The sequence below is a fragment of the Artibeus jamaicensis genome, unplaced genomic scaffold, assembly GCF_021234435.1.
Source record: "Artibeus jamaicensis isolate MK-2021 breed Jamaican fruit bat unplaced genomic scaffold, CSHL_Jam_final scaffold_847, whole genome shotgun sequence".
Classification (NCBI taxonomy): domain Eukaryota; kingdom Metazoa; phylum Chordata; class Mammalia; order Chiroptera; family Phyllostomidae; genus Artibeus; species Artibeus jamaicensis.
In genome coordinates this window covers 6,993,665-7,010,710 of record NW_026522057.1, presented here as the reverse complement: position 1 = coordinate 7,010,710, position 17,046 = coordinate 6,993,665, and the positions used below count along the sequence as shown (strand labels likewise).

The 17,046-nt window shown below is 47.9% G+C and overlaps 1 protein-coding gene and 1 pseudogene across 3 annotated transcripts in view; one reads left to right on the top strand and one right to left on the bottom strand.

Annotated features, from left to right (window-relative positions):
* The window catches only part of MTF1 (metal regulatory transcription factor 1), a 45,904-nt gene that overhangs the window by 5,962 nt on the left and 22,896 nt on the right, over nt 1–17,046 (bottom strand). For 2 of the 3 annotated variants that reach the window (XM_037149268.2, XM_037149269.2), the window contains exons 7-10: nt 10,431–10,508; nt 5,024–5,120; nt 3,743–4,338; nt 807–870 (exon numbers count right to left, since the gene is read on the bottom strand). In XM_037149268.2, coding sequence (XP_037005163.2) covers nt 807–870; nt 3,743–4,338; nt 5,024–5,120; nt 10,431–10,508 — 835 coding nt within the window. The remainder of the gene's footprint in view (nt 1–806; nt 871–3,742; nt 4,339–5,023; nt 5,121–10,430; nt 10,509–17,046) is intronic. The other variant, XM_053660285.1, reaches the window with a different exon arrangement.
* On the top strand, nt 8,771–8,854 carry LOC119052558 (uncharacterized; annotated as a pseudogene).

Here is a 17,046-nt window from a genome sequence, read left to right as displayed (position 1 = left end):
CAGGCTTACACCCAGGGCCAGCCAGAGGGCAGTGGCCTTGACTAACGCCCAGAGCTGGGTTCCCCCATCCCCTCTGTCCACACTGTACGGCCTTGTTCAGTCCCAGCTGACCTTCAGGCTCTGAGCCCCTCCCGCCCGTCTCACTCACCTACACGGCCCCAGGCACGGACACTCAGTAGGTGTCCATAACCTCTTCTTACACAACCAGCCTTGCGTGCACACACACTCTGTGAACTCAGACAGGCTTCGCGTGTCTGCTGAGAGCTAGAGACCAAGGGGCAGGAGAACCGCGTGGGAGTCGGGAGGCCTGAGAACCAGTGCTTTGACTGCCACAAGCTCATTTGTGACTCTGGGGGAGTCATTTAATCTTGAGTCATTTAATCTTTCAGGGCCTGTTTCTTAATCTATAAATTAAGAGTTTGGGAAAAAAAGACCTTTTATAGCTCTATCTAGTCACTGACCCAGATGCTATTTCTTCATTGCGGTAATTAGAAGAGAGTCCAGTGAATTAACAACTGCCCTCTTTAGCACTAACTGTGATTCAAACTTTTTCTCTGGCTACATTTGAAAACTGTATCTGAAAGGGAAAGAACTCTCACTAGTTGAAAAACGTTATATGTGGTACTTGCGTCATAACCCCCAGGATTTATAAGAATATGAAATACTCGAATAAATAAACATACGATTTGTTATTTGTGACAAACTTGATTTTAAAGTCTTAAAAACTGGGGCAAAGCAACAACTAACTGTGCCTCGGGGGGCCCAGACAGTTGCCTTTCCCTCAGAACTCATGCAGACGTACGTACCTGTGCTACTGGCTACCGGCACCGCGGTGGTGAAGAACACCTTCTCCACTTTAGATGCTTGCTGCTGGAAAAAAAAAAATCACATTTATGGCCACTCAAATATGGCAGATCTGTTACCCCAATCAATTAATTAAAAAAAGAATATATGGCAGACCTCCAAGGCCCCGAAGCCTCCCCATTTGTAATGGTCACGAAGAGGACAGAAACCCTCAGTGTTAAGGGATTTTTGCACTGAGCGATGTTTTGTTTGTGCGCCGACATGAGGTCAACCCACTGTTTGACATTCAGTGCGGACAATGGAGCGCTCTCTCCCCCACTACTTGGCTGCCTCTGGCTGCCCACTCCAGGGCTTTGGTGCACCCAAAGGCTCCTCCGAGGCTGCTTTTCCCAAGTGGATAATCTTCTCAGAGGGAGCCCCAGGGCTGGCTTCCCCTGCAAGCTTTCTGCCATTCCCCCGTATTTCTATGAGGCTGGAGAGTTCTGCCCCCACCTCCCAGGGTTAAGCTGCAAGCTAAGGACAAGCTCAGACTCCCCCTGGCAGGCGGAACAGCCCTGCCAAAGGCCCTGAGCCCAGGGTGGTGTCTTGAGGGTGGGCCCTGGACTCGGCCACCTGATTCAAGTCCTAACTCTGCCCCTTATTAGCTATTAAGGTCAGGCAAGTGCTTGAACCTCTTAGCAACTCAGTTTCCTTCCCCATTTGCAAAAGTGGGCATGATAACCGCAGAACCTCCCAGAAGAGCCCTGAGAAGATGAAGTGAGAGGATGCCCGTGGAGGGTCCCTGACACATGGTGGGTCCTGGGCAAACAGTAACTACTTACACTGAACAGCATACTAAGTAGGACAATAAAGTCATGCCCAGAAATCAGCCTAATCACTTTAGTACACTTCCTATTAAATTGGCTACAGAGTTTCTACTTTCTTCAAGTCTTATCTTAAAAAGGCTTTGTTTTCTATCTCTTCAAAAAAAAAAAAAAGGAGTCCCAGGAGGAACATGGAAGCTCCTGGCGAAGCTGCCGAAGAGGACACTGTGCAACGACGATGGAAGAGCCAGGCCCGCGTCGAACTGTGTGGGGCAGGGAGGACGGCCCTGCTCCACGCGGCTCCCGGGGCAGGCTCCCCGGGGCAGGCTCCCCGGGGCAGGCTCCCCGGGGCAGGCTCCCCGGGGCAGACTCGGGGCAGAACGCTCACAGGACACAGAGGCGTCACAGCCCTGAAACAGCCCTTCCCGAGACGCTGGCCTGCTGAAATGGCACTGGGTTGGCTCCAGAGGTGGCCGGCACCGACTTGTGGGATTGGAGCGCTCGCACCGTTTAGCCCTAAACAGTTCGTTTGAGAGCATCCACCACACGTCTCTCCAGACATTCTCTTACCTGGTGTACCAGTTCCTACTCACACCTCAAGGCTCACCTGGCCGCTGTGGCTAGCCAACAAGCCCTCAGTCTCCAAAGCCCTCATCAAGCAGCGGGATGTAGCAGTCAAGGGCACAGGCTTTGGGATCACTCTGTGCTCAGACTCCTAGCTTTGCCACTTATGTGTGACCTTGGGCTAGTCACTTAACTGGGCCCCGCTCGCCATTGGTGAAATCATACCTACCTCCCAGGATTGCTGCAATGCATTAGAAAGTGCTTAGGTGCACAGTGGGTAGCCTCTAAAGCTACAGACATATAGAAAAAGTCAAAAGACCGGCGCTTTCTGGGGGAGAGGAAAAAGGGATGGACAGGTGAAGCTGGATTTTTAGGGTCGTTTAAGTATTCTGGATAATGTGACGGTAGACATGGGGCACCGTGCATTTGTCATGTACCACCAGAGAACAAACCCTAATATAAACCATGGCCTTCAGTTAAAAGTAATGTATCAATACTGACTAACCAACCATAACAAACGTGCCTCACTGGTGCGAGAGGGGGAACAGGGTGTGTGGGAATTCTACTACCCAATAAAATAGAAAAAACGTAACTTAAAAAGAATGTACACAGGGTAGTCACTTACAAATTAGAACCTCAGTTTAAAAAAGTGCTTGGTTAGCACAGTAAGCCCTTACTTATACATAGTAAGGTCTCAATATATCATAGCTATTATTTTTTCCATTACCGTTTTTATTATTATTTGGCACTTTACCTACAGGTAGCACTTTTTAAAAAAATATTTTATTTATTTATTCTCAGAGAGAGGGGAAGGGAGGGAGAAAGAGAGGGAGAGGAACATCAATGTGTGGTTGCTTTTTGTGCGTCCCCTACCAGGGACCTGGCCCGCAACGCAGGAATGTGCCCTGACTGGGAATCGAACTGGTGACCCTTTGGTTCACAGGCCAGCGCTCAATCCATCTGAGTCACGGCAGCCAAAGCCGGTAATACTTTCTTTAAGCATTTTAGCCTCTTTAACTAGAATGTTAAACTTTTATTATCCACATTGTACCTGGGGAACACCAGGCTCTCCAGATAGACTTAATGGAATGAGCAAGTCATTCCCTTACCATCGAGACCAAACGCTTCTGTAGAAAATGGCTCTACGTGGCCTCTGGAGCACAGATTACTTCTCTGACATGCCCATCTGACGGGGTCACGTCAGTCCCTCACGTCACTGTGACTCTGCCTGGGACAGTGAACCCGCTTTCCTGAAATGTCCGAGGGCCTCTCGAGTGTGTTGACTGCTCTCCTGCCCCAGGAGTCAGGACTGGACTGCAGGTGGAACACTGGTTCGAGTGCCCACGGCTGGGCAAACGTGCAGGCTGCTTCTCCGCCTCCCAGTTGTAGGGAACGACCACAGCATTCCCTGGACTTACACCCCCGATTCCGGGGGAAACGACTAAGAGACAGAATTCCACGTTTCAGGTCAGATAAGACAGCCATTTTCCCTTTGGAGGTAAAAGCCTCTGAACACGTCACCCATGTAAAAACACTTTACCCCCCTGGATCTGCTCACACACAATACTTACCATTTGTTCTTGGTTTTGCGGTGAACTGGTGGCACCATTTAAGATCCACTGTAAGTTCTGTTCTCCCATGACGAGGCTGGACTGCAGGATAGCCGTGTTGGGAGTCGGGGTGATGGTTATAGTGGGGTTATTAGTTAGGACAGAGTTGGCACCCAGGGGCAGAGTCTGGACCATGGCTGGCAGGGGCTCAGTAGTACTTTGTGATTGGGGCGGTGCTGCCGCGGCTGATGTCGCTGCCGCTGCTGGTGCAGAAGCCCCGGCAACAACAGAAAGTCCTGGCACGATGGGCTGCGGTGCCTGGGGGTGCGGAAGAAACTCTTGATGACTAGCAGCAAACTGTGTGCTGTGGGGAACAGGCACTTCTGGAGGTTGTAAGAGAGCAGGGGGGTTGCCAAATGCAGCTTGCTGGGAACCAGTTCCTAGGGAGGGAGCAGGCGGAGGAGCGGACGGTGCTGAGGCTGGTAGCAGAGGCTGGGGTGGCTCGGGGATGCCAGGCTGCAGTACAAGTGGAAGAGATAAAGATGCTGAATTTCCTGTGGGTGGCGGAACATCACTGACTGAGTCTGCATCACCATTAAAACTTTCAATCAAGGCAGCTGGCAAGAAAAAGAAATAGAAATATATATACATATCCCAAGCCTTACAGGAGCCACAAAAACACAGTCACTGTGGAGTAAATCAAAGACAGCTGAAGTCTGTCTGAGCCGATTCCCTCACTGCTAGCAGGCTGGCTTTCTGCGTTTCATTACTGACACCTCTGGTCCCAAAACCATGCTTCATGGTCAATCTCGCTTTCCAAATGTGAAGACCTATAGCGGAGGTCTTAGCATAAGAAATGTCTTCAGGCTTTTCTAGAAATGGGGCTAGACATCCTTTGCTGGCACGACCAGGGTGCACACTGACTACTGTGAAGCTTCCGAGACAGACTCCCATTCAAACACAGTGTGATCTCCGACAGCTGAGCCTCCGGACCCCGCCCACTCGTGAACAGGGCGTCCCATCGGGAAAAGAGCTCACAGCTCCTCTTGTTTTTTAAAGCCAATGAGAGGTTTTGAAATAGGAGACCCTCTTTTTTGAGGGTCTAGGGAAGGTAGCAACTCAAGTAGACCCTTGCTGAGGGAAGTAGGGGAAAGGGCCCTTACTTTTCTAACGGCTCAGTGAAAGTCACTTCACTCAAAGGGACTGAGAGGTGTCATCATGCCTGTCACTCAGTGTGTGAGCAGTGTGAGTCCCCTCTCCCAGGGCGGAGATCTGAGCTGCAGGAGAGTCTGTAGCACAAACCTGTCTGTTGAGGATCTTCCTGAACTGCCGCATCGTCTGAATTCTGGAACATCGATTTAAAGATGCTTGCTGGTGAGAGTGTGCTGAGATCCGGGGCCTGTGGCAGACGGACAAGGACAAAGGTGTGAGACCCGCCGTCGGAGGGAGCTCTTCACCGTGAGAAGACACAGAGCCGCAGGACCACGATGACCTTTTGATGTGCTCCTTGTTGCCCCCTTTCCCTTTTTCAGGTGACATGTATGTCCCTAAACATCAGACGCTCAAGACGTGGGTCCTCGGACACTCTAAAGAACCCGACAAGGTGAGCAGCGGGCCGAATGCCTGTTTTTATGGAGTTTTACTGGAGCACAGGCGTGCTGCTCACCAGCTGCCACGTGCTCTCGGCTACAGCAGCAGAGCTGAGCAGCTGTGACAGAGACTGGACAGTGCGCAAAGCCACAGTGTCCACTGCCTGGCTCTTTACAAAAAAAATAAGTATCTGGACCCCTGCTCTAAAAGGCCAAATTCAACATGAAAATGGGATTGAGGAATACCTATTACCTGCAACTTGTTTTTCTCATGTAATAATATACTGTTAGCACCATCCAAGGTCATTAAATATATTCTACTACGTACACATGGTAGTGAATCAAACCATGTAAAGAACTTTTCATGACAGGTGACAGTGATCGTCTCGTATGCACTACTGTCTGTCGTTATACTGATTCTTTGTGATTCATAATGAAGATGAGACTGGGGGCAAGTCCTGGCTGGTATAGCTCAGTGGATCGAGCACAGGCCTGTGAAGCAAAAGGTCGTCGGTTCGATTCCCAGTCAGGGCATGCGCCTGGGTTGTGGGCCAGGTCCCCACTGGGGGACACATGAGAGGCAACCACACATTGATGTTTCTCTCCCAGTCTTTCTCCTTCCCATCCCCTCTCCAAAAATAAACTTTAAAAGATTTTATTTATTTATTTTCAGACAGAAGGGAAGGGGGGATAAAGAGAGGCAGAGAAATGTCGATGTACAAGAGAAACATCAGTTGGTTGCCTCTCGCACTGCCCCCAACCAGGGACCTGGCACACAACCCAGGCATGTGCCCTGACTGGGAATCGAACCGGCGACCTTACAGTTCACAGGCCAGTGCTCTGTCCACTGAGCCACAACTGCCGGGGCAGCAATTCTTTTCTCTGCAACCCACCTCCAGCCCACCTCCACCCATGCCGTTTTGTAGGGCAAGAGTGACAAAGGCAACCTCCAGGAGTGCAGACAAGTGGTAGAAGTGAGTGAAGTACGGGGGCCGGGACCGGGTGGCTGTGGCAGACTGGAGAGCAGGCACCCGGTCACCAGGAGGGCTCCAGGGGAACCGGCCAGGGCCTCTCTGCAGGCTGGGGAGCGCTGAAGCTCAAGGATCGTCCCGAATTTGCATTTTTGGAGGAATCTGCTGATTGGTAATTAAAAGCAAGTAACTGAAAACACTTTTAAAGCACTGCATATACCAAACAAAACCTATCTCCAGGCCAGATCTGGCCTCGGAGCCAACTTTAAGGTCATTCCGTGACAACTCTGCCTCCGGGAGGGAGGAGCATCACCCTGGGGCTGTGCACAGTGCAGTCAGCAGAACCGCCTGCCTGTCTAGAGGTCCTCGGGGGGAAGCTGCCCTTGTGAGCCCAGAGGGGCCACTCATTCTAGCATGAGTCTACCATCTGGAAGAACGAGAGAGGAAGCTGGGTGACTCTGACTGCCAGTATGATGGAGCCTGAAAGCAGAAATCTATGCATGGGTTCCAGCTTCCAGTCCCCAGGAAGATAAGAATCACAGGAAGGCCCGTGGCCGGCAAACTTTTCATTGTGATGCAAAGTAGTACACTTGACGTTTTAGAGTAAAGGTACACACACACACACACACACACACACACACACACACACGCACGCTTCATATTAAATTCACATCCATGTGTATAACTGAAACAAAAGCCTATCCTTAGTATGTGCAATGTCTTCTAATGCTTTTTATTCTACTGATGTCCATAAAATGCTGATTATAAATATTATTTTATAACCCAATAAAGAGGCATGACTCAGTTTGAAAGCTAGTGGGCTAACAACTATCATATCACTAAGCTATAAACTTTGCAACTTCCTCGTGGTTGTTTTTTTGCTGTGGTTGTTCCACCTGCTTACAAACCATCAGCAATAACACTGTTAGAGAGAAATGAGCCTGTGTGACTGCAAACATTCTGTACAAGGATGTTCGCAGCAGTGCTACTCATATGGGCCCCACACTAGAAACTCTCCGGATACCCATGGGAAGTAGAAAGAACAAATTGGGGTGTGTTCATTTAGTGTAATACTGTTTGATGAGAAGGATGATCTAGTACTTTACGTAACAATATGGATTGATTACTTAAACATAATGTTGCAAGAAAGAAAGCAGCATAAAATGAGTATATATCTCATGACTCCAATTATACAAAGTACAAAACAGTCCAGATTCCTCACAGACTGTTAGAAGCCGGGCAGTGATCATCCTTAGGGGGCGGCAACAGCTGTTGGGGGTGTGGAGAGAGCGCTGGGGTGCTGGGACCATTCTGCTTCTTGGTCTGAGGGCTGGTTACATAGATGTGATGAACTGTGCTGATCCATTGGGCTATACATTCATGACAGGTGTACTTTTCTTTATGTATGTTAATGTCAATAAAAAGTTTTTTAATTAAAAAAAAAGTTAAGTGCTGAGAGAACTGTGACTCAGCCACTGCCAGGCTTCAGGGCAAAACCCTGGGCACAGCTCCCCAAATGAGAGGAGTGAAGAACAGGCTGAGCTTTTGGGGCCGGAGCCGAGGGCAGAACACTGGAAGCTGTGTGGGACCAGACCAGACCGAGTTCTGCAGCTCAAAGGCCGGAGGCCCAGCAGCCCCTTCTCCCCCAGGTGAGACCCTCCCGCTGCCACCCTCCTGTACGAAGATCTGAGCAAACTGAAGCTCACTGCTGGGACCTGCTGGGCAGCCCAGAAACCCACAAAGTGATGATCGCATGAAATTTTATCATTTAACACTCCATCCTTTTTTAAAGCAAAGTAAAATAAAGCAAAATTAATCTTATGCCTTCAAGGAAGTATGGCCTTGGCCCGAAAGGCTACCAGTGTGGCTGTTTCCCAGTCAGGGGTGTAAACGCTGGACGACAAGGGCACAGCCCGTAACCGGCCCCAGGGAGCAGCCTGGGCTCGGTCCTGCGGGCGGGCCTCGCAGTACAAAAGGACCCCTCTTTACCGGTACTTCACGTCTCTCACACAGGATCCCTCCCCTGGTGGCCCCGCGGCTCCAGACAGGGCTTCAATCTTATGTCACCGCCTAGCCAGGGAGTAACCCCACCACCCAACACGATCTGAGATTAGAGAGAGAGTGTAACCACAAATCTTAGGCCGCATAGCTCAGAGGTTATCTGGGCCACCAAGACAGAAATTTCTCTTAGTGCATTAGCTCTAAAACGTGAATGTGCATAAAAATCATACAAAGTGCTTATTTAATGTTTTTCTTTGTTTTTCAGATTGATTAATTTCTATTGACTTATTTTTAATGCAACTGATCCTTTCTTCTATCATTTCCAATCTGCTGTTAAGCTCATCCAATGAATTTCTTGTTTCAGATAAATTTTCAGTTCTGGAGTTTTCAGTTGGTACAGTTTTTACAGTTTCTATTTCTCTGCTGAGATTTCCTATCTATCCAATTACCAGCCTATCCCTTTATGTCCTCGAGCTACTTAAACACCCTTGTCAACTTTGCAATGCTGAAACAGGCTAGGAAAAAATGGATAGGAAATATGACTCTATTCATTTATCTCCCAGCCAAAAAAAATCAGTTTAATCTCACATGTTGGGCTGCTTGGGGTCTGCCCTACACATCTATAGTTCAAGGGTCAACTAGAGGTTTGGGCAGTTTAAACCAGAACTCGGGGCTCCCTGTCTGTGGTTCTCTCCTTTCCAGGCTACACCCCCTCATCTTCCGGGTGCCTTGGTAGCCCTGACCTCTGGGCCCTGGTTTATCGTGAGACTGAGTTCACCTCCTTGTCTGGTGTCCGCTGGGGCTCGCGCTGCGTGGGTAAGCCATAACACCCGAAAGCCCATCCAAGTGCCTGTGCTATCTCTCAAGTGGGCTCTTCTTCCAAGTGTTAGCTCTGCCTATCTGGGCTGCTCTCTGGTGCCTTCAAGGAGCTGTTTTTTATATTTTGCCCAATATATAGTTGTTTTCTAAGCAAGAGTTGGTCTGATGGGAGTGAGGCCTTGGGGTGCTCATATGAAAGTGCAGTTCAGGCGCTGCTCCCGGGGACGCTGACTCACTGGGCTGGGGGTGAGGTCCCAGATGCTGTCCCAGAACCTACCTTGTCCTTAGTGCTGCAGATGACCCGCTTTGGGAAATACTGTTCCACAGCATTCCCGAGTCATTTAGTCTCTGCTCCTATCTCACTGACCCCTTCTTATTTACCACTCACCTACTCAGAAAATCTAACCTAAGCTATATTCTTTTAGCAAAGAAAAACAACATTTGCACACTTAACAATCCGCGCTGGTGACACACTAAAGCACACAGATGCTCACAAAGCACACGCTCGGGCTTAATGCAGCGTCTGCACGGCACCGCGTGGAGCCACGGCAAAGGTGGCGGATTCCGAACACAGTGACCTGAGGCAATCAGATCTCAGACAGTGGGGCTGTGCCTCGGCACGGGGCACAGAGTGGGGGTCCCCTTCAGAACCCAAGAGCGGGGAGCTCAGAGGGAAGGGAGACTGGCAGGGCTTGACCAAGTCTAGAAACCGGAATTCTGGCTCTACTATATGGGGCACCAACTTTTTAAAAAAGATTTTATTTATTCATTTTTAGAGCGCGGGGAAGGGAGGGAGAAAGAGAGGGAGAGAAACATCTATCTGTTGCCTCTCACATGCCCCCGGCTGGGGACCTGGCCCACAACCCAGGCATTTGCCCTAATTGGGAATCGAACCGGTGACTTTTCCATTCACAGAACAAGGCTCAATCCAATGAGCTGCACCAGTCAGGGCAGGACTCAGTGTAAGCTTCTCAAAGACAGACCACACCTACATTTTTACCATACAAGCTCAGCACCAGCAAATCACTTGATAAATACTTGTTAAATGAATAAAGAAAGAAATTTTCTGGGGCCAAGAGGTTGTCAAGTGAGTGACCAGGTCAAAAGGCACTGGGCACCAGAGAGAACAACCTCGCCTATGGGACCACTTATTAACAAAAAAGAAAGAAAGAAAGAAAAAAAAAAAAGGGAAGCAAAAAAGCCCTAAGCAGTAACTGGATAGCACCAAATCTGGAAGATTTCCACGTCTGCTCCCCTCACTCCCCCCACTCAGGCAAGTACTCTGTTCCTGCACTTACTCTCCCACAACCACATCACGGGAATACTTACTGTACTTGAGTTTTCTCGCAATTCAGAATCTGTGGACAGAAGGCTCAAGTCACTCAGGCAAAGAGAGTGATTTGCATCCTGTGTAAGAGAAACAACACTTACTGAGTAACAAAACACCGGGGTTTCTAGGAGCATCTCACGTCATAAAACAGGTGACCAGTGTCCCAAATATCTAGACGTAAACCAGCCACCGCAAGGACTGTGGAAACTATTTCAACTGTTAAAATCCTGATATTCTTAGAAGACTCTCTTACATTTCTTTATTTTAATATATTTTATTGACTATACTATTACAGGTGTCCCATTCCCCCCCCCCCTTTATTCCCCTCCACCCTGCACACCCTCTCCCACACACATTTCCCCGCTTTAGTTCATGTCCATACAAATTCCTGGCTTCTACATTTCCTATACTATTCTTAACCTCCCCCTATTTTCTACCTACCATCTATGCTACTTATTCTCTGTACCTTTCCCCTCTCTTTCCCTCTCTTACTCCCCACTGATAACCCTCCATGTGATCTCCATTTCTGTGATTCCCTTCCTGTTCTAGTTGTTTGCTTAGCTTGCTTTTGTTTTAGGTGTGGTTGTTAATAACTGTGAGTTTGCTGTCCTTTCACTGTTCATATTTTTATCTTCTTTTTCTTAGATAAGCTCCTTTAACATTTCATATAATGAGGGCTTGGTGATGATGAACTCCTTTAACTTGACCTTATCTGAGAAGCACTTTATCTGCCCTTCCATTCTAAATGATAGCTTTGCTGGATAGAATAATCTTGGATGTAGGTCCTTGAATTTCATGACTTGGAAGACTTCTTTTCAGCCCCTTCTTGCCTGTAAGGTTTCTTTTCAGAAATCAGCTGACAGTCTGATGGGAACTCCTTTTAGGTAATGGTCCCCTTTTCTCTTGCTGCTTCTAGGATTCTCTCCTTATCTTTCATCTTGGCTAATATAATTATGATATGCCTTGATGTGTTCCTCCTTGGGTCCAACTTCTTTGGAACTCTCTGAGCTTCCTGGATTTCCTGAAAGTATTTCCCTCACCAGATTAGGGAAGTTCTTCAGTATTTATTCAAATAAGTTATCAGTTTCTTGGTCTTCCTCCTTCTGGTACCCCTATGATTTGGATGCTGGAATGTTTAAAGATGCCCTGAAGGTTCCTAAGCCTCTCATTTTTTTGAATTCTTGTTTCTTCATTCTTTTCTGGTTGAATGTTTCTTTCTTCCTTCTCCAAACCATTGATTTGAGTCCTGGTTTCCTTCCCATCACTGATGGTTCCCTGTAAATTTTCCTTTATTTCACTTAGTGTAGCCTCCATTTTTTCATATAACTTGTGACCATATTCAACCAATTCTGTGAGCATCCTGATTACCAGTGTTTTGAACTGTGTATCTACTAGGCTGGCTATTTCTTCATCACTTAGTTGTATTTTTTTCTGGGCTTTGATCTGTTCTTTCATTTGGGCCATTTTTATTTTTTTCACCTTGGCACGCCTGTTACGTAGTAAGGGGTGAAGCCTTAGGTGTTCAGGGTGGGGCAACCCATGTAGCTACAATGTGATGCTGTATGTGGGGGAGGGGTCCGAGAGGGAACAATGGTGCTTCCTCTGCTCTCTGCTGGTTTTCAGTCAATTCCACTACTTCCCCCAAGCAAACTGGGCCCTTCTGGTGCTTATTTCCGGGTGGATGGGCTTGTGTACCTTCTAGGACCCTGTGGGCCTCTCCAACTAACTCTCCTGTGAGGCTGGGAGTTTCTTCCACAGCTGGCTCCACCCCCACAGGTGTTTTCAATCAGGAGTTTTGCGGCTTTATTTCCCTGTGCTGGAGCCCTGAGTTGCTCAGCCTGTCTCACCCCCCAGTTGTTCCTCCTGGTTTATCTACATGCAAATGTGTGGGACTGCCCAGTCTGCCAGCCGTTGCCTTGCCCATCCTGGTCCTCCAGTCACTACCTTGCCAGGAGCCCTCTCCACCCAGCTGCCTGACTCTGCCCCTCCTACAGGTCTGGATGGATGTTTCTTCTTTAACTCCTTGGTTGTCAGACTTCCACACAGTTCGATTTTCTGTCAGTTGTTTGTTTTTAAATTATTGTTGTCCTTCTTTTGGTTGTGCGAGAAGGCAGTATGTCTACCTACATATCCATCTTGGCCAGCAGCCCTTACATTTCTTAAAGATGGTTACTAAAGAGGTTTTTTTTTAAAGATTTTATTTACTTAGTTTTAGAGAGAGGGGAAGGGAGGGAGAAAGAGGGGGAGAAACATCAGTGTGTGGTTGCCTCTCACATGCTCCCCACTGGGGACCTGGCCTGTAACCCAGGCATGTGCCCTGACTGGGAATCAAACTGGCAAGCAATCAATCCACTGAGCCACACCAGCCAGGACAAGAGTTCTAAAAATTATCTCACAATTCAAGCTCTAGGGTAATGCAGTTGTGATAATATAAAATTAATACGATTTGTATAATTGGTCTTATCATTTACAAAGTGACTTCATATCACCTCATTTGATATTCACATAAAACTCTGAAGTATAATTTTACGTCTCCATTAATGTGAAGAATGGCAGTGAAGTGTCCAAAATTGTATGGCTAATTAGTAGAACACAAACCCAGCGCTTCTGACTGAGAGTCCGTCTCCCTCCCATTCCGTCACCGTGTCCCCAGTATGGGCCTCTCACGGGTCCTTGCTCAGAGTGTGTCTGAGGATTCACTATTCAAATACGGCTGCCCAGGCTGACTCTGAACTCTGGATTCCTAGCCTGCCAGTTGTAATTCGCACACTTCATGTGGCAGCCCTGCTTATACTCACTGAGCATCTACAATGTCTTAGGCACCAGGCCCAGGGATTCAATAATCAACAAGACAAAGTTCCTGCCACTACACAGCCTATATTCTAGCGAGGAGCTGGGGGTAGGGGGAAGGGACAAACATGTATTTGTATAGGAGACAGTAACAAGCACTATGGAGGCTGAGGGGAACAGGGACTGCTGGGGTAGGAGCCCCCCCTCTTATTAGATTAGGGAAGGCCTCTTGGACAAGGTGGCATCTGAGCAGAGACTGAAGGAAAGCGGACATCGACCAGGCACACATCTGGGAAAGTGCTCCCAGCAGAGGGATCGGCAAGTACAAAGGGGTAGAGGTGAGCTCCCTTTGTCCAAGGAACCACAAGGACAGCGTGCTCGAAGTGAGAGGCAGAGCCGGGAGCTGGGTCAGAGGAGCGCCTGAGCCGGAGTGCAGGACCCTGCAGACCACCGCGGAGACCTGGACGCCTGCCTCAAGGGAGACAAGGAGCTGCCGGCGGGTGATGAGCAGAGGACAGACGTTATCTGCCTTACGGTTGAGAAAGATCACCCTGGGTTACGTATGTAGAAAAACGTGTCGGGGCAGCAAGAGTGGGGAGAAGGGGGAAGGTGCTAAGAAGACCACTTAGCAGGTTTCCTCAATAAACCAGGCAAAAGATGAGAGTGGTTCACATGATGCAACCTGAAGAAGCGATCAGATCCTAGATGTATCCTCAAGGTAATGCTAATGGGCTTTGCTAGTAAATGTGGGGTGTGGGGGGAAAAGAGGAGTCAAAGCAACTCCACGATTTTTGGCCTGTGCCACAGAGGTGCCATTTGCTGACATGAGAAAAACTGGAGGAGGAACGGGTGTAGACACGTCAAGTTTAAGAAGAGCAGATGAGCCCTGGCTGGTGTGAATCACTGAACTGAACACCAGTCTGTGGGCCAAAAGGTTGTTGAATCAGTTCCCAGTCAGGACACACGCCTGGGCTGTGGGCCAGGTCACTCCCGCTGGGGGTGTGTGAGAGGTGACTGATCGATGCTTCTCTCGCACATCGATGTTTCCTTTTCTTTCTCCTTCCCCTTTCTCTAAAAATAAATTTAAAACATGTTTTTTAAAAAAAAGAAAAGTAGATGATATCTGGGTGGAGATGTCAAGTGGGAGGTTGAATATACAAGTCTAAAGAATCACTTGTATATTCAAAGAATCAAATGTAAAGAATCAAAGTGAGAAAGAATCACTTCTCGGCCTTTTGGCTAAGACCAAGTGTAAAGTGGAGGAAGACATTTTGGCTGAGTAAGAATTTAGGATTCAAAGGCAATGCAGATGGCATGTAAAGCCTGAGACAAGGGTCTGATCTCCCAAATGTACAGAGAACTCACATGACTCCCCATCAGGAAGACAAATACTCCAATTTAAAAATGGGCAAAGACTTGAACAGACACTTCTCCAAGGAGGACATACAAAGGGCCCAGAGACATATGAAAGGATGTTCAGCATCACTAGCCATCAGAGAGGTGCAATTACAACCAGAATGAGATACCACATCACACATGTCAAAATGGCCATCATTAACAAATCAACAAGTGCTGGTGAGGACGTGGAGAAAAGGGAACCCTAGTGCAGTGTTGGTGGGAATGTAGAATGGTGCAGCCACTGTGGAAAACAGTACGGAATTTCCTCAAAAAACTAAAAATGGAACTTCCTTTTGACCTGGCAGTTCCACTGCTGGGACTATACCCTAAGAACCCTGAAATACCAATCCAAAAGAACCTATGCACCTCAATGTTCACAGCAGCACAATTCACAATAGCCAAGTGCTGGAAGCAACCTAAGTGCTCATCAGTAGTAAATGAGTGAATCAAAGAAGCATGGTATATTTACACAATGAAATACTTTGCAGCAGAGAGAAAGAAGGAGCTCCTACCCTTCACAACAACATGGATGAAATGGAGAGCATTATGCTGAGTTAAATAAGCCAGGCAGTGAAAGACAAGTACCTTATGATCTCACCTATAAGTCACCAAAACAAACAAGGGAGCGAAATAGAACCAGAGACATGGAAATAAATGACTCAAAACAAATAAACAAACAAACAGACAGTAACTGGGGAGGAGGTGGATAACAGGGGAAAGACAGGGAAGGGCCCTCAAGGAACGTGTCTAAAGGACCCGTGGACAAAGGCGACGCAGGGGGAGAACTGAATGTGGGAGGTGGGGGTGGGTAGGGTGGGAGAGAGTAATAGACAGGGAATAGGGACAACTGTAACTGAACAACAAATAGGTAATTAAATAAACAGACAAATAAAGCCTGGGCCAGAAGAGACTCCTGCCACTGGAGAGGGGCTGGTGATCAGAGAAGACGGGGTCTCACACTGTGTGCTGGGGCCTCCGATGCTCAGGGGCGGTCAACAGTTGAACTGTCCTCGGATTGTTACGAAAGTGAAAAGAACGATCATGACTTAATAAATGCAGCTTATGCCCTGGCTGGTGTGCTTCAGTGGATTGGGTGCTGGCCTGCGAACCAAAAGGTCCCCAGTTTGATTCCGGGTTGGGCACACACCTGGGTTGCAGGCCAGGTCCCCAGTAGGGGGGTGCATGAGAGGCAACCACACATTGATGTTTCTCTCCCTCTTTTTCCCTCCCTTCTCCTCTAAAAATAAATAAATAAAATCTTTTAAAAAATAAATGCAGCTTAGCAGTCAATGGCTCTCAAACCTTAACATTTATATCTGGTTTTACAGACAAAGAAACTGAGGCATAAAGAAGCCATTTGCCTAAGGCCATCCGATTAGTGGCTAAGCTTAGATCTGAACTCAGGCAGGGGAGCTTCCGGGGCTGTAGTCTTCATAACCAAGGCTGCCTTGCCTCTTATAACATAGGGGTCAAGCACCAGGCTCTGGAATCTGCCTGCCTGCCTAAATAAGACTAATTACAAACTTTGGACACCTAGGCAAGTAATTTCTCCTTGCGGGTAGTTATCAGTGATACTGATAAGTACAGGGGATAGTTATCAGTACTGAGTTATCAGTACAGGGGATAGTAATAGTACTGACCTCACAGAACTCTTGTGAGATAAAACCTATAAAAGCACTTAGCACAGTGCTCGGCACACAGTAAATGCTCAGTAAATGTTAGCTATTATTACTAATACAAAACACAGGGAGAGAGTCCTTTTAAAGGGGTCCTTTGCTATTTAAAAATTGCATGCCACAGAATTAAAGTATGTTGTCTCTCCCTAAATCAAACTCATATTACATACTCTAAGAACCTCACTACTCAAAAGGGGGTCAGTGTGTTTCAGTTTCTTTACCTATGAAGCACTGAGCTACAGTAGTCCTCACTTCCTAGGTTTAACGGACCTATGGTAAGTGCCCAATTCCATGTTAGAAGTAATCACAGTAAACTTATCCCGGGATCTCACTGGAATGATCTGTAGGAGAGGGAAATATGGTGGAGGAGCTTGTCAAAGAATAGACAAACCGCCCAAAACTGTGCGGAGGCTTGTTCTGTGGCTCAGTGCCTTGAACTTGGGGCTCTCAAACCTTTCAGCCAGCAGACAGTTCAAAAGGGCAAGGGACAGCCCAGACTCTTCCTAGGTCTTCAATGATAGATTAGTAGATGTGTGAGGTAAAGCACTGCCAGATATTCCATTTCATGGATATGAATGGGAAAACAACACCTTTTTAGAGATTCTGGCTGGCCCTTTGGCAGCCACTCTGAGACCTCTGGTTTCCAGACCTCTTCCGCCATACCTGATGAAAGGGGGTGGAGCTGAGTCACAGCCTGAGGCCAGGGAGCCTGGTGAAAGTTCTGGCTTCTACCAGCCCGTCCCCAAGACAC